General features: G+C 40.3%; 1 protein-coding gene and 1 non-coding gene across 3 annotated transcripts in view; one reads left to right on the top strand and one right to left on the bottom strand.

Moving 5' to 3' along the window:
* Nucleotides 1-27,859, bottom strand: part of SH3BGR (SH3 domain binding glutamate rich protein) — a 72,923-nt gene that overhangs the window by 18,191 nt on the left and 26,873 nt on the right. For both annotated transcript variants that reach the window (XM_086342609.1, XM_086342533.1), the window contains 2 exons: nucleotides 12,225-12,299; nucleotides 11,280-11,372 (listed from right to left, as the gene is read on the bottom strand). In XM_086342609.1, coding sequence (XP_086198735.1) covers nucleotides 11,280-11,372; nucleotides 12,225-12,299 — 168 coding nt within the window. The remainder of the gene's footprint in view (nucleotides 1-11,279; nucleotides 11,373-12,224; nucleotides 12,300-27,859) is intronic.
* On the top strand, nucleotides 7,123-7,229 carry LOC147379065 (U6 spliceosomal RNA). Its single transcript, XR_015135229.1, has one exon. It is a non-coding gene; the product is annotated as a U6 spliceosomal RNA (small nuclear RNA).

Here is a 27,859-nt window from a genome sequence, read left to right on the forward strand (position 1 = left end):
CTAGAGCCAGACATCCTGGAATGTGAAGTCAAGTGGGCCTTAGAAAGCATCACTACGAACAAAGTTAGTGGAGGTGATAGAATTCCAGTTGAGCTATTCCAAATCCTGAAAGATGATGCTGTGAAAGTGCTGCACTCAATATGTCAGCAAATTTGGAAAACTCAACAGTGGCCATAGGACTGGAAAAGGCCAGTTTTCATTCCAATCCCCAAGAAAGGCAATGCCAAAGAATGCTCAAACTACCACACAATTGCACTCATCTCACACGCTAGTAAAGTAATGCTCAAAATTCTCCAAGCCAGGCTTCAGCAATATGTGAACCATGAACTTCCTGATGTTCAAGCTGGTTTTAGAAAAGGCAGAGGAACCAGAGATCAAATTGCCAACATCCCCTGGATCATGGAAAAAGCAAGAGAGTTCCAGAAAAACATCTATTTCTGCTTTATTGACTATGCCAAAGCCTTTGACTGTGTGGACCACAATAAACTGTGGGAAATTCTGAAAGAGATGGAAATACCAGACCACCTGATCTGCCTCTTGAGAAATTTGTATGCAGGTCAGGAAGCAACAGCTAGAACTGGACATGGAACAACAAACTGGTTCCAAATAGGAAAAGGAGTTCGTCAAGGCTGTATATTGTCACCCTGCTTATTTAACTTATATGTAGAGTACATCATGAGAAATGCTGGACTAGAAGAAACACAAGCTGGAATCAAGATTGCTGGGAGAAATATCAATCACCTCAGATATGCAGATGACACCACCCTTATGGCAGAAAGTGAAGAGGAACTCAAAAGCCTCTTGATGAAAGTGAAAGTGGAGAGTGAAAAAGTTGACTTAAAGCTCAACATTCAGAAAACGAAGATTATGGCATCCGGTCCCATCACTTCATGGGAAATAGATGGGGAAACAGTGGAAACAATGTCAGACTTTATTTTTCTGGGCTCCAGAATCACTGCAGATGGTGACTGCAGCCATAAAATTAAAAGACGCTTACTCCTTGGAAGGAAAGTTCTGACCAACCTGGATAGCATATTCAAAAGCAGAGACATTACTTTGCCAACAAAGGTCCATCTAGTCAAGGCTATGGTTTTTCCTGTGGTCATGTATGGATGTGAGAGTTGGACTGTGAAGAAGGCTGAGCGCCAAAGAATTGATGCTTTTGAACTGTGGTGTTGGAGAAGACTCTTGAGAGTCCCTTGGACTGCAAGGAGATCCAACCAGTCCATTCTGAAGGAGATCAGCCCTGGGATTTCTTTGGAAGGAATGATGCTAAAGCTGAAACTCCAGTACTTTGGCCACCTGATACAAAGGGTTGACTCATTGGAAAAGACTCTGATGCTGGGAGGGATTGGGGGCAAGAGGAGAAGGGGATGACAGAGGATGAGATGGCTGGATGGCATCACTGACTCGATGGACGTGAGTCTGAGTGAACTCTGGGAGTTGGTGATGGACAGGGAGGCCTGGCATGCTGTGATTCATGGGGTCACAAAGAGTTGGACATGACTGAGTGACTGATCTGATCTGATCTGATCTGATAGCTAGAAACCTTTTTTAAGAGATACTGAGCTCAGGATGTTAGGGGCAAACAGGATTTAGGAAGATAAGTAGTAAACTGAGGAATGTAGCATGAGCTACAATATAATCACAAGTTAACTATAGGACATTAGAGGAGGTAGACAATAGATGATAAGGCTGATTCCAAGAGAATCACTGAAACAAGAACTCTGTTTGAAGAGCAACAGTGATTTATGGATATAATAAATCTGGGAGAGGGGGAACAGAAAATGTCAAACCTCTGGCCTAATGTTTTTGTAAAAGTATAAAAGAGAATCTTAAACTTGGAATAAACAGGCAGTCCATAGAAAACTGAGAGGCTGTCTCATTGGCCGGCACCGTCCATCTCTTCAGGTTGAATCCCTGGTTGCTGGAGTTGGACTCCGGCAGGTTCTCTCCATTGTCAGACAGTATGGGAGCTCAGCCTTAGACTCACAAGTTCATGGTGGACATAAACCAACACCTGCCCCTTGATGTAGAAACTACCCTCAAGATTGATTTTGGAGGAAGCAGTGTGGGGAATATGTATAGACCATAATCATGTAGTCAGTCAAGCCAAGGCGTCAGAAGGTTTTGGAGAGGATCACTGAATTGGCAAAGAACACAATGTAAAATATTTTGGCCTCAATGAAAACCAAACACAAAGATGAACAAATTGCATCTTTTACTTCCAGGGTTTCATAAAGTTCTCATGACACCCCCAGTCTGCAGTCCCCTTCTCAGAGTTCCCAGAAGCTGAGGTGACCTGCTTGCCTTCTTTCCTCCTCTGGTAGTATTCACAAACCTCCCCTCTCCTCCTTAGCCCCTCATCCCTCCCTGGTCATCAGGGAAGGGAACCATGAAGTCCCCTCTCTGTAGATCTGAAGCTATAGGTGATTACATCTTAGACAGGAATGAAAGCCCTTTTCATGGTGCACCATTTTGCCTCCCAAACACTGCCCCAACCTGTCAGCAAGTAGGTAACATACACTTCGGCTTCGTATGTGTAAGAACCCCCGAGGTTTGGGTTGGTGGTCAGGAAAAGTCCACATCATTAAAGGAAATAATTATGATTTTTTAAATTTAAATTTATTTATTTTGATTGGAGGCTAATTACTTTACAATATTGTATTGGTTTTGCCATACATCAACATGAATCCACCATGGGTGTACACATGCTCCCCATCCTGAACCCCCCTCCCACCTCCCTCCCCGTACCATCCCTCTGGGTCATCCCAGTGCACCAGCCCCAAGCATCCTGTATCCTGCATCAAACCTGGACTGGCGATTCATTTCTTATATGATATTATACATGTTTCAATGCCATTCTCCCAAATCATCCCCCCTCCCTCTCCCACAGAGTCCAAAAGACTGTTCTATACATCTGTGTCTCTTTTGCTGTCTCACATACAGGGTTATCATTACCATCTTTCTAAATTCCATATATATGCGTTAGTATACTGTATTGGTGTTTTTCTTTCTGGCTTACTTCACTCTGTATAATAGGATCCAGTTTCATCCACCTCATTAGAACTGATTCAAATGTATTCTTTTTAATGGCTGAGTAATACTCCATTGTGTATATGTACCACAGCTTTCGTATCCATTCATCTGCTGATGGACATCTAGGTTGCTTCCATGTCCTGGCTATCATAAATAGTGCTGCGATGAACATTGGGGTACACGTGTCTCTTTCAATTCTGGTTTCCTTGGTGTGTATGCCCAGCAGTGGGATTGCTGGGTCATAAGGCAGTTCTATTTCCAGTTTTGTAAGGAATCTCCACACTGTTCTCCATAGTGGCTGTACTAATTTGCATTCCCACCAACAGTGTAAGAGGGTTCCCTTTTCTCCACACCCTTTCCAGCATTTATTGCTTGTAGACTTTTGGATTGCAGCCAATCTGACTGGCGTGAAATGGTACCTCATAGTGGTTTTGGTTTGCATTTCTCTGATAATGAGTGATGTTGAGCATCTTTTCACGTGTTTGTTAGCCATCTGTATGTCTTCTTTGGAGAAATGTCTATTTAGTTCTTTGGCCCATTTTTTGATTGGGTCATTTATTTTTCTGGAATTGAGCTGCAGGAGTTGCTTGTATATTTTTGAGATTAGTTGTTTGTCAGTTGCTTCATTTGCTATTATTTTCTCCCATTCTGAAGGTTGTCTTTTCACCTTGCTTATAGTTTCCTTTGTTGTGCAGAAGCTTTTAATTTTAATTAGGTCCCATTTGTTTATCTTTGCTTTTACTTCCAATATTCTGGGAGGTGGGTCATAGAGGATCCTGCTGTGATGTATGTCAGAGAGTGTTTTGCCTATGTTCTCCTCTAGCAGTTTTATAGTTTCTGGTCTTACATTTAGATCTTTAATCCATTTTGAGTTTATTTTGGTGTATGGTGTTAGAAAGTGTTCTAGTTTCATTCTTTTTTTTTTTTTTTTTTACAAGTGATTGACCAGTTTTCCCAGCACCAGTTGTTAAAGAGATTGTCTTTTCTCCATTGTATATGCTTGCCTCCTTTGTCAAAGATAAGGTGTCCATAGGTGCATGGGTTTATCTCTGGGCTTTCTGTTTTGTTCCATTGGTCTATATATCTGTCTTTGTGCCAGTACCATACTGTCTTGATGACTGTGGCTTTGTAGTAGAGCCTGAAGTCAAGCAGGTTGATTCCTCCAGTTCCATTCTTCTTTCTCAAGATTGCTTTGGCTATTCGAGGTTTTTTGTATTTCCATACAAATTGTGAAATTATTTGTTCTAGCTCTGTGAAAAATACCACTGGTAGCTTGATAGGGATTGCATTGAATCTATAGATTGTTTTGGGTAGTATACTCATTTTCACTATATTCAGTCTTCCGATCCATGAACATGGTATATTTCTCCATCTATTAGTGTCCTCTTTGATTTCTCTCACCAGTGTTTTATTGTTTTTAAATCAATGTGATATTCTTTGATAAATATCTTCCCCATGAAACTAGCATCATCTGAGCACTTAGAAGTGTGTACTGAATAAGCATGTGCAGTAGCTGAAATCAGGTGAGCTTAGACACTCAGCTGGTCTATCACTGGTTTTAATGCTCCCAGCCACTGGAGGGAGCTATTACCACTGCCCACTTGAAAATGGTTCTGAAGACACAGTTCAGTTCAGTTGCTCAGTCATGTCTGATTCTTTGTGACCCCATGGACTGCAGCACGCCAGGCCTCCCTGTCCTTCACCATCTCCTGGAGTTTGCTCAAACTCATGTCCATTGAATCAGTGATACCATCCAACCATCTCATCCCCTGTTGTCCCCTTCTCCTCCTGCCTTCAGTCTTTCCCAGCACCAGGGTTTTTTCCAATGAGTCAGTTCTTCAAATCAGGTGGCCAAAGTATTGGAGTTTCAGCTTCAACATCAGCCCTTTCAATGAATATTCAGGACTGATTTCATTTAGTCCTGAATGGACTGGTTGGATATCCTTGCAGTCCAAGGGACTCTCAAGAGTCTTCTCCAACACCACAGTTCAAAAGCATCAATTTTTCTGTACTCAACTTTCTTTATAGTCCAACTCTCACATCCATACATGACTACTGGACACACAGGAATGGTGTTTAACACACAAATGAAAGGTTTGGGGAAAATGGTCAACCCTGAATACGGTCTATAAGTCTACTTATCAGAGATGCACCAGGGTCATACTCTTGGTTTCTACCTCCTACTGTAGCCAGCTGAGATGTAACCACTAGGGGAAGCCAGGAGAAGAGCACACAGGACTCAGTACTAGATCCCTGTGAGTCTGTAATTCTTTCAGAATAAAAGGTTAAAATATGTTTGTATTCCTTGTCATGAACAGTGTGGCTGTATACATGTGCTCAGTCACTCAGTCATGTCCAACTCTTTCTAACACCATGGACTGTAGCCTGCGAGGCTGCTCTGTCCGTGGAGTTTTCCATGCAAGAATACTGGAGTGGGTTGCCATTTCCTTATCCAGGGATCTTCCCCACCCCAGGCTCAATCCTCGTCTCCTGAATTACAGGTGGATTCTTTACCACTGCGCTACCTGGGAAGCAATGGTTTATACCAGGATACAAATTCTCATTTTGTTCTCCCTGCTACCCAAAATAAGAGTTACTGTCTTCCCCACACACAAACTCCAAGGAGACAGATACATACTTGTTCTTGTTCCCCACCTGCTGGGAAGAAGTTACCAACTGTGCTTTTCAAAACCCTGGGCTGAGAGAGGTGAGGAGGCTAGATGATCCCTGCAAAAAAAGTCCTTGGAGTTTAGGGCTTGGAGCTAAGAAGATGGAAGCAGCCAGATTCAAGAGAGAAGGAGGTGGATGTTCCAGGTGGTGCCAGGACTTACCTGATGCAAAAGCTGAGTCAGGGACCCTTGGGGCATCAGGGCAGCACCTGGACATGGTGCTCGGGGAAGCATCAACTGTGGTCAGAGGGCTGGTCACTGTGAGAGGCATGGCCACGTCCAGCCAAGGCAGAGGACCTAACCCATGCTGAGGGACCAGCATTAACAGTTTCCAATGGGCTTCAGGAAACCCACATCACAGCAGGACCACCATAAAGAACCAGGGCCCTCTGGCCTCCAGTCACCCCTGAAGACCCCAGGATGACTCTTAAGTCCCTGGAGAAGGGTGGGTCTCTGAAATGCTTCACCTAGATTGAATTTCCTGCCTGCCAGAAGTGGAGGCATGAAGCAGATAATATGATGTCTAGAGAAATCAATGAAGCTGACGGTCCACGACCACAAGTTTTAAAAACTAAACCTAGACACTGAGGAAACCAGAAGGGAAAGAGACATGTGTACCCCAATGTTCATCGCAGCACTGTTTATAATAGCCAGGACATGGAAGCAACCTAGATGTCCATCAGCAGATGAATGGATAAGAAAGCTGTGGTACATATACACAATGGAGTATTACTCAGCCATTAAAAAGAATACATTTGAATCAGTTCTAATGAGGTGGATGAAACTGGAGACTATTATACAGAGTGAAGTAAGCCAGAAGGAAAAACATAAATACAGTATACTAACGCATGTATATGGAATTTAGAAAGATGGTAACGATAACCCTGTGTACGAGACAGCAAAAGAGACACTGATGTATAGAACAGTCTTATGGACTCTGTGGGAGAGGGTGGGAAGATTTGGGAGAATGTCATTGAAACATGTGAAATGTCATGTATGAAACGAGATGCCAGTCCAGGTTCAGTGCACGATGCTGGATGCTTGGGGCTGGTGCGCTGGGAAGGCCCAGGGGGATGGTATGGGGAGGTTGGGAGGGAGGAGGGTTCAGGATGGGGAGCATGTGATTTAAAAAAAAAAAAAAAAAAAAACTAAACCTAGATTTAGCAGCAGCAGCAGCAACAGCCCACAAATCCAATGTTATTTAAATTCCTCATGGAGTGTTGGTTAGAAAAGGAAGTGCAGGGACCCGCTGTTTAGTTACAACAGACTTAGCAAAAGCTAAGAATCCATGAGATCTCCCTAAGATGGTTTCAACAAAGCCAGGGTTTGCACCTAAAAGCCTTGGATTTATCTGAATTGTGATATCTAGAAGAACCTACTACATGTGACTGGTACTTTAAAAATCCATGTTACAGTGCTCGCTTCGGCAGCACATATACTAAAATTGGAACGATACAGAGAAGATTAGCATGGCCCCTGCACAAGGATGACATGCAAATTCGTGAAGCATTCCATATTTTTTGAGGAAACCAGAAGAGAAAGAGACACGTGTACCCCAATGTTCATCGCAGCACTGTTTATAATAGCCAGGACATGGAAGCAACCTAGATGTCCATCAGCAGATGAATGGATAAGAAAGCTATGGTACATATACACAATGGAGTATTACTCAGCCATTAAAAAGAATACATTTGAATCAGTTCTAATGAGGTGGATGAAACTGGATCCTATTATACAGAGTGAAGTAAGCCAGAAAGAAAAACACCAATACAGTATACTAATGCATATATATGGAATTTAGAAAGATGGTAACAATAACCCTGTGTACGAGACAGCAAAAGAGACACTGATGTATAGAGCAGTCTTATGGACTCTGTGGGAGAAGGAGAGGGTGGGAAGATTTGGGAGAATGGCATTGAAACATGTAAAATATCATGTATGAAACGAGTTGCCAGTCCAGGTTCAATACACAATGCTGGATGCTTGGGGCTGGTGCACTGGGACGACCCAGAGGGATGGTATGGGGAGGGAGGAGGGAGGAGGGTTCAGGATGGGGAACACATGTATACCTGCGGCAGATTCATTTTGATATTTGGCAAAACTAATACAATTTTGTAAAGATTAAAAATAAAATAAAATTGTAGTTGGAAAAAAAAAATCCATGTTACAAAGGTAGAACACAGTGATCTAATTGGTCTTTCTGCTCATCACAGATAAGCCTGTGTAAGCCTGGGTGCACAGCTGGGAAAGACATGATGACAAAGAGCTGAGACAGCCATCTCAACCTTGAAAAACAACCCCAACCAGAAAAGCAGACAGAAGGTTCTTGAAGCACAAAATGCAATCATTCTAAATATCAGATCACTTTTGTCTCTGTTTAAAATTTTAATCAAGTTTTCTATGTATTCAATCCCAAAGCTAATCATGTTATTATGTCATTTTAATGTTCTCTGACAGATCATGGTTTTCTCCCTTATTTAACTGAATTACAGTAAGTCATAGGGCATGCATCGCTTGTTAAATGAGAAAAAGTCAAAATCTTTCTTTATGTAGAATGAAAAATTTTTAGTCACTCAATCTTGTCCAACTCTTTCTGACCCCATGGACTGCAGCCCACCAGGCTCCTCCATCCATGGGATTTTCCAGGCAAGAGTACTGGAGTGGGGTGCCATTGCCTTCTCCAATCTAAGCCACTAGACTAGAATAAATATTATTAAAGAATTGATAGTTGACATTGATGTTAATTAATTATTAACATTAATTCATCTAAAATAAAAATGTCTTCTAAACTTAGTCATTCCTTCACCACAGCCCACGCAAAAATACCAAAACAATGTTTTTAATTCCTATGGGGATCCACAAGATTGTAATTTATTTTGCAAAGTGCTCACAATTTTAGAAAATATTAACAAGAAAATCCCCAGGCTGAATGGCTTATCACTTCACTGAACTAACCGGCCCAGCAACTGAGAAGCTGAGAAGCTGAAGCCAGCAGGCTCTGGCCTCAAGATGCTGTCTTCCTCTTAGGTCTCATGAGAGAAAGTGTGTGGGGTGTAACGTTTCTTTCCTTTGTTTCTCTGCCTTAAAAAGAGAAAACTGAATTTCAATGTATAAATCAATAATTCTGTACCAGTTTTAGGCAATCCATGCAAAGTCAGATTATAAAATGCTTTTAAAGATTTTTATAATCTCCAAGATAATTAAATGGTCACTCCATTTCATGTTAAATTGATTATTTCTGAATTATACAGGGAGCCATGAAACCCCACCTAACTTCTAAGCAAAGACTGAAGAAGATCTGGTCTTTCTTCAAAACAGAAATGTCAAAGGGTCTTAAATTATCAACACTGAAATAGCAGTGTTGAAACACAAGGGAATTTACTGTCCTGGTTCCTCCCAAATTAAATTCCTTGAGATAAAGATAAACTGATGCCATCTCACATTTTCCATAGCAAGGCATCAGTCTTGGCCCCTTTCCCAGTCACAGTCTCTCTGCTGGGAACAAGGGTCCAACGATCAACAGCTGTTCACACCTCTCCTGGAATCAATAAATAGGGACAAAAGCAAACCGCTAGGCTTTGGTAAATAATCTTTTCTACAATTGGCCCAAAGCAGAAACCCACTGAAATCCTCCTGATTTCTACCCTGCCCATTCAGGCTCCCTTGGCACCAGGGTCTCTCCTTTGCCTGGCTTCCCAGCCACATTTTCAGAATTTCTTGAATAAGTAGCCCATCTGACCCCTCATTATCTTAGCTTGGCGCTTCCAGAACCACAATCTCCACTTGGCCCTTTACTCTGCAGCCCCTGCATTGGAACCTTTTAGAAGAAGCCTTGCATCAGCTGGGTCCTGCAGTTCCTCTGATTGGCCTCAAATTGGAGGCCTCAAATCCCTCCCCCCAGTCCCTCTATCCTCAGCTCCTGTTGGCTTCCCACAAATCCTCTTGGTGGAGTATGTCAACTACAAATCATATGTCATCTACCTCTACAAGGATTAACCATGAGCCACTGCAGCTGCTGACCTTCAACACTCCCAGAAAGGAGTTCAGGGTGGAGATTAGGAACAAAGCCCTCTGTGCCCTGGGAGGAACTGGCAGAACAAGTCCTCGGATAGATATTTCCAGGACTAGATTTTATGAGCCCAATTCTTGCACCTCCTCATATCTAGAAAAGCACCAAAACCCTTCATGGTGATGACTGCTCCTCAAGACTACCAGAAACCTTCTGCAAAATATATAAGCTTGATTGTACATACTCCTCCTTCACAAAGACAATATATACTGACCTTCCCCTTACATCTTTGAAGCGGTTTCTCAGAGCTAACTGAAATGATGTCTCCCAAGCTATAGTCCTCATTTTGCCCAAATAAAGCTTAATTCAAAACTCTCAAAATGTGCATTGTTTTTTTTTGTCCATATATTTTATTCATTTTATATTTAATGATACATTCCTTAGTTAAAATTATAAAACATTGCACACTTGCTTGTTAGAGTAACAATGTGTTATTAAAAGATTAGTAGCATTTAGATAAATTGGAGAAGGAAATGGCAACCCACTCCAGTGTTCTTGCCTGGAGAATCCCAAGGACGGGGGAGCCTGGTGGGCTGCCATCTATGGGGTTGCACAGCGTTGGACACGACTGAAGTGACTTAGCAGCAGCAGCAGCAGATAAATTGAGGTTGATAAACTTGTGGCCTTAGGAAACATCACTACAAACAAAGCTAGTGGAGGTGATGGATTTCCAGTTGAGCTATTTCAAATCCTAAAAGATGATGCTGTGAAAGTGCTGCACTCAATATGCCAGCAAATTTGGAAAACTCAGCAGTGGCCACAGGACTGGAAAAGGACAGTTTTCATTCCAATCCCAAAGAAAGGCAATGCTGAAGAATGCTCAAACTACCACACAATTGCACTCATCTCACATTCTAGTAAAGTAATGCTCAAAATTCTCCGAGCCAGGCTTCAGCAATACATGAACTGTGAACTTCCAGATGTTCAAGATGGTTTTAGAAAAGGCAGAGGAACCAGAGATCAAATTGCCAAAATCTGCTGGATCACCAAAAAAGCAAGAGAGTTCCAGAAAAACATCTATTTCTGCTTTGTTGACTATGCCAAAGCCTTTGACTGTGTGGACCACAATAAAGTGTGGAAAATTCTGAAAGAGATGGAAATACCAGACCACCTGACCTGCCTCTTTTTTTTTTTTTTTTTCAACAAGTATGATAGGAGTTCATCAATACTTGTGAACAAGGCATAAGGTCCCTTGTTTCTGAAAGAACATGAACCCAACCTAACCCTAACAACACAATGACAAGCCTTGTGTAGCCTGCCACTCCAGGACTGAGTTCAGGCCCTTCCTCTGGCTTCCTTTCAGCCCTCACCTACCTGACACACAGCAGTTAACACGTTAAGTGAAAATTACCTGCTGCCTTCTGGCTAATCCCTCAGTTCCTCACTTTTGAGCTCACTATTGTGTGCCTAGAAAGATTCCTAGCATCTGGTCAGAGCTCAGTAAATGGTTATTGAATAGAACTGAATCCAGTGAAACTACAGTGAGAAAAGCAAACACTCACATCCTTCTCTTGGGATCCAGCGAGGTCGCCCGCATCTTCATCACCCTCTTTCTGTGCCTCCTGTTCTCCACTTTCTTCAGCCTTCTCTGTTCCCTGGTCACAAAGGAAACCCATGGTATCACCAACCTTGGATAAGCTTCCAAGACAACCCCAGGCCATAACTGCCACGGTTTCCTTATTTAGATACAGTATATACCTGAAGCAAAGGTAGACCTCTATTTACTAGTCACTTAACTCCTAGAGTATAGGATCACCAACCCTCAACATTGCTAATTGGATCTATCAGTGTCAGTGAACAGACCCAACTCACATGCATGGAAGAGTCATAAAGACCCCGAAGTGAAGTGAAGTGAAGTCGTTCAGTCATGTCCAACTCTGTGACCCCATGGACAGTAGCCTACCAGGCTCCGCTGTCCATGGGATTTTCCAGGCAAGAATACTGGAGTGGGCTGCCATTTCCTTCTCCAGGGGAATCTTCCCAACCCAGGGATCGAACCCAGGTCTCCTGCATTGCAGACAGATGCTTTACCCTCTGAGCCACAAGGGAAGCCCCATAAAGACTCTAATAGGAGTTAATTCATCCACTTATGGCTTGTGAAGAGAACTTCAAAGGATTCCATATTTAGGGAGTATTTGTTTTCTATTGCTTATGTGGAGAGAGGCATTATAATTTTAGAGATTAAAAAAGATAGATGATAGAGATGAATGATGGATGATTGATAGATACATAGAGAAATGATAGATGTGATGGATAGATGGATAGATAGTTGGATGGGTAGCTAAATAAGTGTGATGGATGGATGGATAAATAGACAGATAGATGTGATAGATGGATGGATGGATGGAGGAGGTAGACAGACAAACAGATACGGAAAAACTAGAACCCAGTAGACATTCTATATAAAATAGGTTTCCCGGAAGATGGTTCAAGACCCCAACTCTTACCTCTGTGGTGCTCTGAGCCTCTCCTGCCACTTCACCATCAGGAAGGGAAGATGCTTCCTCAGGCGACTTTGTCACCTGCATCACAGAAATTGAGAATGTTTGAGAGTTTTCTTGAGGATAATGGCTTGCATTTCAACACCTTTTATGTCTCCAAACTATGTTTGTCTTCACCCCTCATTTTATCTTCACTATGATGTTGTAACCTAAGTCAGTAGATAGTCACCACCACTCACACCTAAGAAACAAGAAACAACCTAAGTCAGTAGATAGTCACCACCACTCACACCTAAGAAACAAGAAAATAAGGCAAAAATTGTCACATTGCAAGTTAGGGGCAGGGCTAGGATACACCTTCTACTTTATGGTTTCCTGATCTATCCAGCGGTTTCCAGCCTTTTAAAGTACTAGTTTATTTTCCTCATCAGAAGTAAATTGTAACTATGTGAGGTAACATGTTAAATAAACTTACTGTGGTGATTATTTCACATATCTACATATATCAAATCATTGTGTTGCACTCCTTAAATTCATACAATGTTGTATTTCAATTATATCTTAGTAAAGTGGGGTGAGGGTAGAATTCAGTGATTTTTTAAACTTTTTGTTTTATATTGAAGTATAGCCAATTAACAATGTTGTGATAGTTTCCAGTGCACAGCAGAGTGACTCAGCCGTGCATATACATGTATCCATTCTCTCCCAAATTCCCCTCCCATCCAGGCTGCCACACAACATTGAGCAGAGTTCCCTGTGCTATACAGTAGGTTCTCATTGTGCACATCTGTGAGTCTGTGTTAGTCACTCAGTCATGTCCGACTCTTTATGCTCCCATTGTAGCCTGCTGCCAGGATTCTCTGTCCATGGAACTCTCCAGGCGAGAATACTGGAGTAGGTAGCCATTCCCTTCTCCAGGGGATCTTCCCAACCTAGAGATTGAACCCAGGTCTCCTGTTTTGCAGGCAGATTCTTTACCATCTGAGCCCCCAGTGAAGCCCAGGTTCTCATTAGCTATCTATTTTACACATAGCCTGCATGTGTATGTGTCAATTCCAATCTCCCAATTCATTCCACTCCCCTTCCTCCTTTGGTGTCCATGTGTTTGTTCTCTACATCTGTCTCTAGTTCTGCTTTGCAAATAGGTTTATCTATACCATTTTCCTAGATTCCACACCCACATGCAAGATGTGGATGGACCTAGAGACCGACATACAGAGTAACATAAGTCAGAAAGAGAGAAACAAATATATAATAATGCATAAAGATTTGGTGATTTTTATTCCAAAGGCACTTCAAGTTCATGGGAACAAATTGAACCATAAACACACCCTCCAATCCCACACTCCTACAATACTCAATATTAAAATCTTTATATGTATTCAACTCTATGTTAACATATACACAGGCTATTTTTGTTTCATTTTTGTGTTTTTTAAAAATAATAAATAGGTACATACTACACACAACTTGATTCTTTTGCTTAGTATATCATGGGCATTTGTCCAGATTAATTCATATGGTTGTAACTCCTTCCTATTAACATTTGCTTAATGTTAAAAATATAATAACTTATTCATATATTCCCAACTGATGGCTATTCAGAAAGTTCACATTTGTGTGTCTACAAACAACACTATACTAAACTGAATAAATGCATGATAAATCACTTTTTAAAAAAAGAAATTTTTTGTTTTGTAGCCTTTTATATACACAAATTTATCTAACTTTTGGGCTTCCTGGGTGGCACTAGTGGTAAAGAGAGAGAGAAAGTGAAGTCACTCAGTCATGTCCAATTCTTTGCAATCCCGTGGACTGTAGCCTACTAGGCTCCTCCATCCATGGAATTTTCCAAGCAAGAGTATGGGAGTGGATTGCCATTTCTTTCTCCAGGGGAGTGGTAAAGAGCCTGCCTGCAAATACAGCAGACCTAAGAGATGGGATTTGATCCCTGGGTCAGGAAGATCCCCTGGAGGAGGGCATGGCAACTAACTCCAGTATTCTTGCCTGGAGAATCCCATGGACAGAGAAGCCTGGCAAGCTATAGACCATGGGGTTGCAAAGAGTCAGACATGACTGAAGCAACTTAACATGCACACATCTAACTTCTATTTTCTGACATGTAGTTATTTTATATTAATTGTTAACATCTAGTGATTTAATCAGCGTGAAATCTAATTTTGTGTATAATATAAAGTAGGGCTCTGTTTTCTTCCAGATAGATGACAAAGTATGCCTGTAACATTTATAAACCACCATTGTCCTGACCTGTATGCAGGTCAGGAAGCAACAGTTAGAACTGGACATGGAACAACAGACTGGTTCCAAATAGGAAAAGGAGTACGTCAAGGCTGTATATTGTCACCCTGCTTATTTAACTTCTATGCAGAGTACATCATGAGAAACTCTGGACTGGAAGAAACACAAGCTGGAATCAAGATTGCTGGGAGAAATATCAATCACCTCAGATATGCAGATGACACCACCCTTATGGCAGAAAGTGAAGAGGAACTCAAAAGCCTCTTGATGAAAGTGAAAGTGGAGAGTGAAAAAGTTGGCTTAAAGCTCAACATTCAGAAAACGAAGATCATGGCATCTGTTCCCACCACTTCATGGGAAATAGATGGGGAAACACTGGAAAGTGTCAGACTTTATTTTTCTGGGCTCCAAAATCACTACAGATGGTGACTGCAGCCATGAAATTAAAAGACGCTTACTCCTTGGAAGAAAAGTTCTGACCAACCTAGATAGCATATTCAAAAGCAGAGACATTACTTTGCCAACAAAGGTCCATCTAGTCAAGGCTATGGTTTTTCCTGTGGTCATGCATGGATGTGAGAGTTGGACTGTGAAGAAGGCTGAGCACCGAAGAATTGATGCTTTTGAACTGTGGTGTTGGAGAAGACTCTTGAGAGTCCCTTGGACTGCAAGGAGATCCAACCAGTCCATTCTGAAGGAGATCAGCCCTGGGATTTCTTTGGAAGGAATGATGCTAAAGCTGAAACTCCAGTACTTTGGCCACCTCATGTGAAGAGTTGACTCATTGGAAAAGACTCTGATGCTGGGAGGGATTGGGGGCAAGAGGAGAAGGGGATGACAGAGGATGAGATGGCTGGATGGCATCACTGACTCTATGGATGTGAGTCTGAATGAACTCCGGGAGTTGGTGATGGACAGGGAGGCCTGGCGTGCTGTGATTCATGGGGTTGCAAAGAGTCGGACACGACTGAGCGACTGATCTGATCTGATCTGATTATCCTTTCAATTAAGATGTTATTTTTGTCATTTATAAAATTGTAAGTATACATTTGGATCTGTTAACACACTAGTCTATATATAAATATATAAATATATCCATGGATGCATTTATTTTTTCCCTTGGATGTATTTATATGTTCCCAAGCCAATATATAGCTTTTATCACTGTAGTTTTAACATGAATTTTAATATTCAGAAAGGCAAGCTGCTATAAAGTCTGCTTTTTCAAAGTTTTTTGGCTCTTCTCAGACCTGTATTATTCCAGTACATTTTAAGATCATTTTTCCCAGTGTTAACAATTCTTAAATAGGTTTTTCATTGAAATACCACTAAATGTATTTATTAGTTTAGAAATTTTCACTTCTTATTGTTAAGTCATCTCACCTAGGGCATCATACTCTCCCCATAACTTTAGTACTTGTTGGTGTCCTTCAGATAGATTTACTCCATTGTGAATGAGATTTGTTTTTTACATTTTAACTTTTCATCCATTATAGTTGATACAAGTAAAAGCTACTAATTTTTCCATTCTTTAACCCAGAAATTCTATGTTATTAATTCTAATGAATTTTACTGGAGTCTGTTGAAATTTCTAAGTATACATTTACATCATACACAAGTGAAGATAGTTTTTATATATCATACATTACATATATATGAGATATTTCATTTTCTTACTTTATTGTAATAACTACAGCTTCTAAAACAATGTTTAATATTATGTCCATGGCGCCTCTGTCCATGGGATTCTCCAGGCAAGAATATTAGAGTGGGTATCTGTTCCCTTCTCCAGGGGATCTTCCCAATCAAGGGATCAAACCCAGGTCTCTCGCAGTGCAGGCGGAATCTTTAGCATCTGAGCCACCAGTGAAACCCAAGAATACTGGAGTGAGTAGCCTATCCTTTCTCCAGGGGATCTTACCAACTCAGGAATTAAAACCAGGGTCTCCTGCATTGCAAGAAGACTCTTCGCCATCTGAGCTACCAGGGAAGCCCAATAGCCACAGTTTCTAAAACAATGTTTAATAATATGGTGATGATGGGCATGCCTATTGTCTCTTGATTTTAATAGAAATTCTTCAGTATTTCATGGTTCATTATGATAGTCTCCTCTTGACAACTGGTTTTTATCACATTTAGTCAGTTTCCTTCTGCTTATATTTTAATCCACGTTTATTTTTAACCAGGAATATCTGATTAATTATATCAAATATCTTCTTGGTACTTATAGACAGAATCTTACAGTTTTTCTCTATTAATAAGTTCATGTAATGAACTACATCAATAGAAAAAGTTCTGCTTTAATTAGTTACCTGTAACCCACTGCTAGATACAATTTGCTAATCATTATTTAGACTTTTCCTATCCAAATTCATAACATAAATTGATCTAGGTATAACTGAAAGTTTTCTAAGTAATGCCTCAACTGATTAGGGATTTTATCTATTTTATTTGTCTGTTCAAATTATACACAGCCAAATTACATATAAACAGGAGACCTTCCTGGTGGTCCAATGGTTAAGAATCTGCCTTGCAATGCTAGGAATGCAAGTTCGATCCCTGGTCGAAGAACTAAGATCCCACATGCTGTGGAGCAACTAAGCCTGGGTGCACTGCAACTACTGAGCCCACATACCACAGAGCCCATGCTCCACAACTAGAGAGTCCACGCACCACAACAAAAGATCCTGTATGATGAAACTAAGACCCCCAAGCAGCCAAGTAAATAATAATAAAACATAAATATTTTTAATTCATATAAATGTATTCAAGTTCAGTCACTCAGTTGTGTCCGACTCTTTGAGACACCATGGACTGCAGCATGCCAGGCTTCCCTATGCATCACCAACTCCCAGACCTTGCTCAAACTCTTGTCCATGGAGTTGGTGATAACATCCAACCATTGCATCCTCTGTCCTCCCTTTCTCCTCCTGACTTCAATCTTTCCCAGCATCAGGGTCTTTTCCAGATTCTCAGTTCTTCACATGAGGTGGCCAAAGGATTGGAGCTTCAGCTTCAGCATCAGTCCTTCCAATGAATATTCAGGACTAAGTTCCTTTAGGATTGACTGGTTTGATTTCCTTGCAGTCCAAGGGACTCTCAAGAGTCTTCTCCAACACCACACTTCAAAAGCATCAATTCTTTGACACTCAGCTTTCTTTATGGTCCAACTCTCACATCCATACATGACTACTGGAAAAACCATAGCTTTGACTTGACAGACCTTTGTCGGCAAAGTAATGTCTTTGCTTTTTAATATGCTGTCTAGGTTGGTCTTAGCTTTTCTCTGAAGGAGCAAGCATCTTTTAATTTCATGGCTGCAGTCACCATCTGCAGTGATTTGGGAGCCCAAGAAAATAAAGTCTCTCACTGTTTCCATTGTTTCCCCATCGATTTGTATTCAAATGATATATAAATTGAATATATATATATATACACACATAAACATACACAGATACACACTTTCTATTTTGTATTAATCTTGGTTTTTCCTTTTATTCATTCACTGCATATAAATTATTCTGTTTTTCTATTTTCCTAATTTTAAAAGTTGAGTATTCATTTTACTAGGTTTTTATTTTTCTGTTATTTTTTGTTGTTTAGTAGCTAAATTGTGTCTGGCTCTTTGCAACCTCTGGACTCATAGCCCACAAGGCTCTTCTGTCCATGAGATTTCCCAGGGAAAGATGCTGGAGTGGGTTGCCATTTCCTTTTCCAGAGGATCTTCCTGGACCAGGGATCAAACCCACATCTCCTGCATTGGTACATGGATTCCCTACCACTGAGCCATGAGGGAAGCCCCAAAATATTTAAAGCTAACAATTTTCCTCTGTATAGAAATTTGGCTATATATTGTGATTTGTATATGCAATAATATCTTTTGCTTATTATTTTATGATTTGTAATATCAGTTTTGTTTTCCTTTGGATATGGAGTTATTTGAAATATGTTTATTTCTTAATTTTGTATGTTATTTCCCTTTCATATGGTAATTCTACACTTGGAATAAAAATGTATCCTATAAAATCATCCCTTTTTGAAGTTTGTGAAGGTTTCCTTTGTGACCAAGACTATAATAGATTTAGAAATTGTGTAATAAGTATACAAGAAAAATACATTCTATTTCTATCCAATATATTCTTATTCTTGTATTTGCACACATAAGTCTACACATTTCTATTAAACTGTTTGCTGTCACAGAAGACCCCAAGGTACCAAAATAATCTTAAGAAAGATAAAACTGGAGGTATTATGTTCCCTGATTTCAAATTATGGTACAAAGCTACAAAAGGAAAACAGTATGGTATTGGCACAAAAACAGACATACAGATTGATGGAACAGAATAGGGAGCCCGGAAATAAACCCACACATTTATGGTCATTTAATTTATGACAAAGTAGGCAAGAATATACAATAAGGAGAAGACAATCTCTTCAGTAAATGGAGTTGAGAAAACTGGACAGCTACATGCTAAAGAATCAAACTGGACTACTTTCTCATACCACATACAAAAATGAACTTAAAATAGATTAAACATTTAAATGTAAGACCTGAAACCATAAAACTTCTAGAAGAAAGCCATAAGCAGTACACTCTAACATCAGTCTTAGCAATGTATTTTTGGATGTCTCCACAGAGAAGAGAAACAAAAGCAAAAATAAATAAACTAAACTACATCAAACTAAAAGGCTTTTGCACAGTGAAAGAAAATATCAAAAAACAAGAAGACTGCCTACTGAATAGAAGAAGATATTTGTATACAATACATTTCAGGAGGGGTTAATATCCAAAATACACAAAGAACTCATATAACTTATCACACACAAAAATGTTAACGGTCAGAGGACCTAAATAGACACTTTGCCAAAGAAGATACACAGATGGCCAACAGGCACATGAAAGATGCTCAACATCACTAATCATCAGGGAAATGAAATCAAAACACAATGAGATATCACCTCATACCTGTCAGAATGGCCATTATCAAAAAGACAGCACAGAGGGCTGTCCTAAAATGGCAAGGAATAGGATGGGGAGACCACTTTCTCCCCCACAAATTCATCAAAAGATCATTTGAACGCTGAACAAATTCCACAAAACAACTTCTGAACACTGGCAGAGGACACCAGGCACCCAGAAAGACAGCCCATTCTCTTCAAAAGGAGATAGAACAAAACATAAAAGATAAAAAGAGAGACCAAAGAGTTAGGGACAGAGACCCATCCAGGAGGGAGCCCTGAGGGAGAAGAAGTTTCCAAACACCAGGAAACCCTCTCGCTAGCAGGTCTGTGGGAAGTTTTGGAATCTCACAGGGCAACATAACTCGAAGGAAAAAAAAAAACACAGATTATGCACCTAACCGCAACTCCCAGCGGAGTAGCAGCCCAGATGCTCCCATCTGCCAGCAGCGAATGGGGGCTGAACAGGGAGGCCCAGGCTGCATGCTTAGGGCAAGGACCGGGTCTGAATGCCCTGAGGTCAATCTGAGGGAGTTAACGTAAGATAGCAACCCAAACTGTGGGATAGTCAGGGAGAGAGAAAAAAGAGAGAGAGAGAACTTCCCCTCGAAAAGCTCTAAGACACAACCTGGCCCACTCACAGAGCAAAGGATTGAGCGAATACCAGAGGAGAACTAGCTGGCTGTGGACCGGCCCCTCCACCCACTGGAAGCAGAGAGGCAGGCGGGCAACAGCCAGAGCCAGAAGGTGAGAGGCAATCTCAACCCCAGAGACGGCATCCTCCACCAAACTATGAGCAGGCTCCCAGTTGCTAACCAAGACTTCCTGGGATCCTGGACGGTTGACATCCACCAGGAGGGTCACGGTAAGAGATCAGCTCACCAAAGAAGACACACAGCACACCTGAGATAGCGCTGTTGTGATGCACCCAGAAAACTGAGCGGCTGGGACTGAGGAGGTGATATGATGCACCACCCACCTGGGGAGAGTGTGCTTGCCAAACACCTGGTCACCTGAGCTGCTCGGACCTGGGAAGGGCACAAAACACAGGCCCAGCTGAGTCTGTGCCTTTGTGGAGTACCTGAGAACCTGAACCCAAGCAGCTTAGACCTGGGAAGTGCACCCAACCCAGGGCTGGCTTTAGACAGTTCCCCTGCAGAGAAACCTGGAGCCTGAGCAGTATAGACTGGAAAAGCACACACGCCACGAACGGGGGCAAACCCAGTGTAGCCCAGACACTGCGAGCACTCCCCACATATGCCAGTGATATTTGTTTGCAGTGTTCCTCCCTCCTCACAGCACAATTGAACAAGTGAGCCTAAATAAATGATCACCTTCGCCCCCTTGTGTCAGAGTGGAAATTAGACACTGAAGAAACTTGCAAACAGAGGAAGTCAAAATAAACAAAGAAGAGGGAACTGCTTTGGAAGTGACAGGTGCAATAGATTAAAACCCTGTAGTTAGCATTGGCTACATTGGAAGGGGCTTATAGACCTTGAGAAGAAGTATAAGCTGGAACAACGAACTATCTGAAACTGAACTGACCCCACACTGCCCTCAACAGCTCCGAAGAAATTTCTAGATATATTTTACTATTATCATTTTTTAATATTTTTTATTTTTAAGTTCTTTATTACTCCTTTAATTTTCATTTTAAAAACATACTATTACCTTGCAAAGAAAATACCCTATTTATAAAGCAAATTTCATATACTTTTTTATAGTTTTTGTGATTTTTTTTTAATATTGTATTTTTAAGAGTGTAACCTCTACTCTAGATTTTTAACCTGTGCTTTTTGGTATTTGTTATCAATTTTGTACCTTTAAGAATCCAATCTTCAGTACCCACTCTTACTTAGGAGTGTGATTACTGGCTTGATTTCTCTCTCCCCTTTTGACTCTCCTTTTTCTCCCCCAGGTCACCTCTATCTCCTCCCTCCCTGTTCTCTTCTCTACTTAACTCTGTGAATCTCTTTGGGGGTTCTGGGCTGTGGAAAACACTTAGGGAACTGATTACTGGCTAGACTAGTCTCTCTCCTTTTGACTGCCCCTTCTCTCCTCCTGGTCACCTCTATCTCCCCCCTCCCTCTTTTCTTCTCCATGTAACTGTGTGAACCTCTCTGGGTGTCCCTCACTGTGGAGAATCTTTTCACCATTAACCTAGATGTTTTATCGTCAGTGCTGTATGGATGGAGAAGTCTTGAGGCTACTGTAAGAATAAGATTGAAAGCCAGAGGCAGAAGGCTTAAACCCAAAACTTGAGAACACCAGCAAACTCCAAAAAGGAGAGCTCATCCAAAAACCCCCATACCTCCACTGAAACCAAGCTCCACCCAAGAGCCAACAAGTTTCAGAGCAAGATATACCAAGCTAATTCTCCAACAATGCAGGAACACACCCTGAGCATTAAAATACAGGAGGCCAAAAGTCAAACCAAACTCATAGACACCTCAAAACTCTACTGGACACTTCACTGCACTCCAGAAAGAAGAAATCCAGCTCCACCCACCAGAACACCGACACAAGCTTCCCTAACCAGGAAACCTTGACAAGCCACTCGTCCAACCCCACCCACAATGAGGAACCTCCACAATAAAGAGGAACCACAAACTTCCAGCATACATAAAGTCCACCCCAAACACAGCAATCTAAGCAAGATGAAAAGGCAGAGAAATATTCAGCAGGTAAAGGAACATGATAAATGCCCACCAAACCAAACAAAAGAGGAATAGATAGGGAGTCTACCTGAAAAAGAATTCAGAATAATGATAGTAAAAATGATCCAAAATCTTGAAAACAACCTGGAGTTACAGATAAATAGTCTGGAGACAAGGATTGAGAAGATGCAAGAAAAGTTTAACAAGGACCTAGAAGAAATAAAAAAGAGTTCATCAATAATGAATAATGCAATAAATGAGATCAAAAGCACTCTGGAGGGAACCAACAGTAGAATAACTGAGGCAGAATATAGTATAAGTGAGGTGGAAGATAGAATGGTGGAAATAAATGAAGCAGAGAAGGAAAAAAAAGAATTAAAAGAAATGAGGACAAAACCTCAGAGAATCTCTGAGACAATGTTAAATGCCCCAACATTCAAATCATAGGAGTCCCAGAAGAAGAAGACAAAAAGAAAGGCCATGAGAAAGTACTTGAGGAGATAACAGTTGAAAACTTCCCTAAAATGGGGAAGGAGATAGCCACTCAAGTCCAAGAAACCCAGAGAGTCCCAAACAGGATAAAGTGAAAGTGAAGTTGATCAGTCGTGTCTGACTCTTTGCAACCCCCTGGACTGTAGCCTACCAGGCTTCTCCGTCCATGAGATTTTTCCAGGCAAGAGTACCAGACTGGGTTGCCATTTCCTTCTCCAGGGGATCTTCCCAACCCAGGGACCGAACCTGTTTCTCCTGCATTGCAGGCAGACACTTTACCCTCTGAGCCACCAGGGAAGCATTCAAACAGGATAAACCCAAGGCAAAACACCCCAAGACACATATTAATCAAATTAATGAAGATCAAACACAAAGAACAAATATTAAAAGCAGCAAGGGAAAAAAAAAAAACAAATAACACACAAGGGGATTCCCATAAGGATAACAGCTGATCTTTCAATAGAAACTCTTCAGGCCAGAAGGGAATGGCAGGACATACTTAAAGTGATGAAAGAGAAAAACCTACAACCCAGATTACTGTACCCAGCAAGGATCTCATTCAAATATGAAGGAGAAAGCAAAAGCTTTACAGACAAGCAAAAGCTGAGAGAATTCTGCACCACCAAATCAGCTCTTCAACAAATGCTAAAGAATCTCCTCTAGACAGGAAACACAGAAAAGGTTTATAAACTCGAACCCAAAACAACAAAGTAAATGGCAAAGGGATCATACTTATCAATAATTACTTTAAATGTAAATAGGTTGGATGCCCCAACCAAAAGACAAAGACTGGCTGAATGGACACAAAAATAAGACCCTTATACATGCTGTCTACAAGAGACCCATCTCAAAACAAGGGACACATATAGACTGAAAATGAAGGGCTGGAAAACACTATTTCACCCAAATGGAGACCAAAAGAAAGCAGGAGTAGCAACACTCATATCAGATAAAATAGACTTTGAAATAAAGGCCATGAAAAGAGACAAAGAAGGACACTACATAATGATCAAAGGACCAATCCAAGAAGAAGATATAACAATTATAAATATATATGCACCTAACATATGCAATATGTAAGGCAAATGCTAACAAGTATGAAAGGGGAAATTAACAGTAACACAATAATAGTGGGAGACTTTAATACCCCCCCCCCTCACACTTATGGATAGATCAACTAAACAGAAAACTAGCAATGAAACACTAAATGATACAATGGATCGGTTAAACCTAATTGATATCTATAGGATATTTCACCCCAAAACAATGAATTTCACCTTTTTCTCAAATGCACACAGAACCTTCTCCAGGATAGATCATATCCTGGGCCATAAATCTAGCCTTGGTAAATTTTTAAAATTTGAAATCATCTCAAGTGTCTTTTCTGATCACAATGTGGTAAGATTAGATGTCAAATACCAGAAGGAAAAAAAAAAAAACTATTACAAATACAAACATATGGAGGCTAAAAAACACGTTTCTGAATAACCAACAAATCACAGAAGAAATCAAAATATGTGTAGAAATGAATGAAAATGAAAATACAACAACCCAAAACCTATGGGATTCAGTAAAAGCAGTGCTAAGGGGAAGGTTCATAGCAATACAAGCTTACCTCAAGAAACAGGAGAAAAATCAAATAAATAACCTAACTCTACACCTAAAGCAACTAGAAAAAGAAGAAATGAAGAACCCCAAGGTTAGTAGAAGGAAAGAAATCATAAAAATTGGGGCAGAAATAAATGAAAAAGAAACAAAGGAGACCATAGCAAAAATCAACAAAGCTAAAAGCTAGTTCTTTGAGAAGATAAATAGAAAAACCATTAGCTAGATTTATCAAGAAAAAAAGGGAGAAAAACCAAATCAACAAAATTAGAAGTGAAAGTGTAGAAATCACAACAGACAACACAGAAATACAAAGGATCATAAGAAACTACTATCAGCAACTATATGCCAATAAAATGGACAACTTGGACAAAATGGAAAAATTCTTAGAAAAGTATAACTTTCCAAAGCTGAACCAGGAAAAAGTAGAAAATTTTAACAGACCCATCACAAGCACAGAAATTGAAACTGTAATCAGAAATCTTCCAACAAACAAAAACCCAGGACCAGATGGCTTCACAGCTGAATTCTACCAAAAATTTAGAGAAGAGCTAACACCTATCCTACTCAAACTCTTCCAGAAAACTGCAGAGGAAGGTAAACTTCCAAATTCATTCTATGAGGCCACCATCACCCTAATACCAAAACCAGACACAGATGCCACAAACAAAAAAAAAGAAAAGTACAGGCTATTATCACTGATGAACATAGATGCAAAAATCCTTAACAAAATTCTAGCAAACAGAATCCAACAACATATTTAAAAAATCATACATTATGACCAGGTGGGCTTTATCCCAGGGATGCATGGATTCTTCAATATTCGCAAATCAATCAATGTGATACACCCCAGTAACAAATTGAAAAATAAAAACCATATGATTATCTCAATAGATGCAGAGAAAGCCTTTGACAAAATTCACACCCAATTATGATTTTAAAAAACCCTCCAGAAAGCAGACATAGAAGGAACATACCTCAACATAATAAAAGCCATTTATGATAAACCCACAGCAAACATTATCCTCAGTGGTGAAAAAAATGGTGAAAAATTGAAAGCATTTCCCCTAAAGTCAGGAACAAGACAAAGGTGCCCACTCTCACCACAACTATTCAACATAGTTTTGGAAGTTTTAGCCACAGCAATCAGAGAAGAAAAAGAATCAAAGGAATCCAGATTGAAAAAGAAGTAAAACTCTCATTGTTTGCAGATGACATGATCCTCTACATAGAAAACCCTAAAGACTCCACCAGAAAATTACTAGAGCTAATCAATGAATATAGTAAAGTTGCAGGATATAAAATTAATACACAGAAATCCCTTGCATTCTTTATACACTAACAATGAGTAAACAGAAAGAGAAATTAAGGAAACAATTCCATTCACCATTGCAATGAAAAAAATAAAATACTTAGGAATAAATCTACCTAAAGAAACAAAAGACCTATACATAGAAAAATATAAAACACTGATGAAAGAAATCAAAGAGGACACAAATAGATGGAGAAATACACCATGTTCATGGATTGGAAGAATCAATATAGTGAAAATGAGTATACTATCCAAAGCAATCTACAGATTCAATGCAATCCTTATCAAGCTACCAGTGGTATTTTTCACAGAACTAGAACAAATAATTTCACAATTTGTGTGGAAATACAAAAAACCTCGAATAGCCAAAGCAATCTTGAGAAAGAAGAATGGAACTGGAGGAATCAACCTGCCTGACTTCAGACTATATTACAAAGCTACAGTCATCAGGACAGTATGGTACTGGCACAAAGACAGAAATATAGATCAATGGAACAAAATAGAAAGCCCAGAAATAAATCCATGCACCTATGGACACCTTATCTTTGACAAAGGAGGCAAGCATATACAATGGAGAAAAGACAATCTCTTTAACAAGTGGTGCTAGGAAAACTGGTCAACCACTTGTAAAAGAATGAAACTAGAACACTTTCTAACACCATACACAAAAATAAACTCAAAATGGATTAAAGATCTAAATGTAAGACCAGAAACTATAAAACTCTTAGAGGAAAACAGGCAAAACACTCTGACATAAGTCATAGCAGGATCCTCTATGACCCACCTCCCAGAATATTGGAAATAAAAGCAAAAATAAGCAAATAAGACCTAATTAAGCTTAAAAGTTTTTGCACAATGAAGGAAACTATAAGCAAGGTGAAAAGACAACCTTCAGAATGGGAGAAAATAACAGTAAATGAAGCAATTGACAAAGAATAATCTCAAAAACATACAAGCAGTTCCTGCAGCTCAATTCCAGAAAAATAAACGACCCAATCAAAAACTGGGCCAAAGAACTAAACAGACATTTTTCCAAAGAAGACATACAGATGGCTAAAAAACACATGAAAAGATGCTCAACATCACTCATTATCAGAGAAATGCAAATCAAAACCACAATGAGGTACCATCTCACACTGATCAGGATGGCTGCTATCAAAAAGTCTACAAACAATAAATGCTGGAGAGGGTGCAGAGCAAAAGGAACCCTCTAACACTGTTTTGGGAATGCAAACTAGTACAGCCACTATGGAGAACAGTGTGGAGATTCCTTCAGAAACTGGAAATAGAACTACCATATGACCCAGCAATCCCACTGCTGGGCATACACATCGAGGAAACCAGAATTGAAAGAGACACGTGTACCCCAATGTTCATCGCAGCACTGTTTACAATAGCTAGGACATGGAAGCAACCTAGATGTCCATCAGCAGATGAATGGATAAGAAAGCTTATACATACACATATACTTATACATATACACAATAGAATATTACTCAGCTATTAAAAAGAATGCATTTGAATCAGTTCTAATGAGGTGGATGAAACTGGAGCCTATTATACAGATTGAAGTAAGTCAGAAAGAAAAACATCAATACAGTATATTAACACATATAGACGGAGAAGGCAATGGCACCCCACTCCAGTACTCTTGCCTGGAAAATCCCATGGATGGAGGAGCCTGGGAGGCTGCAACCCATGGGGTCGCGAAGAGTTGAACACGACTGAGTGACTTCACTTTCACTTTTCACTTTTCACTTTCATGCATTGGAGAAGGAAATGGCAACCCACTCCAGTGTTCTTGCCTGGAGAATCCCAGGGACGGGGGAGCCTGGTGGGCTGCCGTCTATGGGGTTGCACAGAGTCGGACACGACTGGAGTGACTTAGCAGCAACACATATAGATGGAATTTAGAAAGATGGTAACAATGACTGTATATATGAGACAGCAAAAGAGACACAGATTTAAAGAACACTTTTGGACTCTGTGGGAGAAGGTGAGAGTGGGATGATTTGAGAGAATAGCATTGAAACATGTATATTATCATACATGCAATAGGTACCAGTCCAGGTTTGATGCATGAAACAGAGTGCTCAGGGCTGATGCACTGAGATAACCCTGAGGAATGGGATGGGGAAGGAGGTGGGAGGGAGGTTCAGGATTGGGAACACATGTACACCCATGGCTGATTCACGTGAATGTATGGCAAAAAAAACCCCACAATATTCTAAAGTTTAAAAAATAAAAAAGACAACATATAACAAGTATTGGTGAAAATATGGAGAAAAGAGAACGCTCATGCACCATTGACAAAAATGCAAATTGTTACAGCTACTAGGGAAGAAAGTATGGTGAGT

Source organism: Bos grunniens, chromosome 1 (assembly GCF_055505025.1).
Source record: "Bos grunniens cultivar Pamir isolate PY7600 chromosome 1, Bosgru_T2T1.0, whole genome shotgun sequence".
Classification (NCBI taxonomy): Eukaryota; Metazoa; Chordata; class Mammalia; order Artiodactyla; family Bovidae; genus Bos; species Bos grunniens.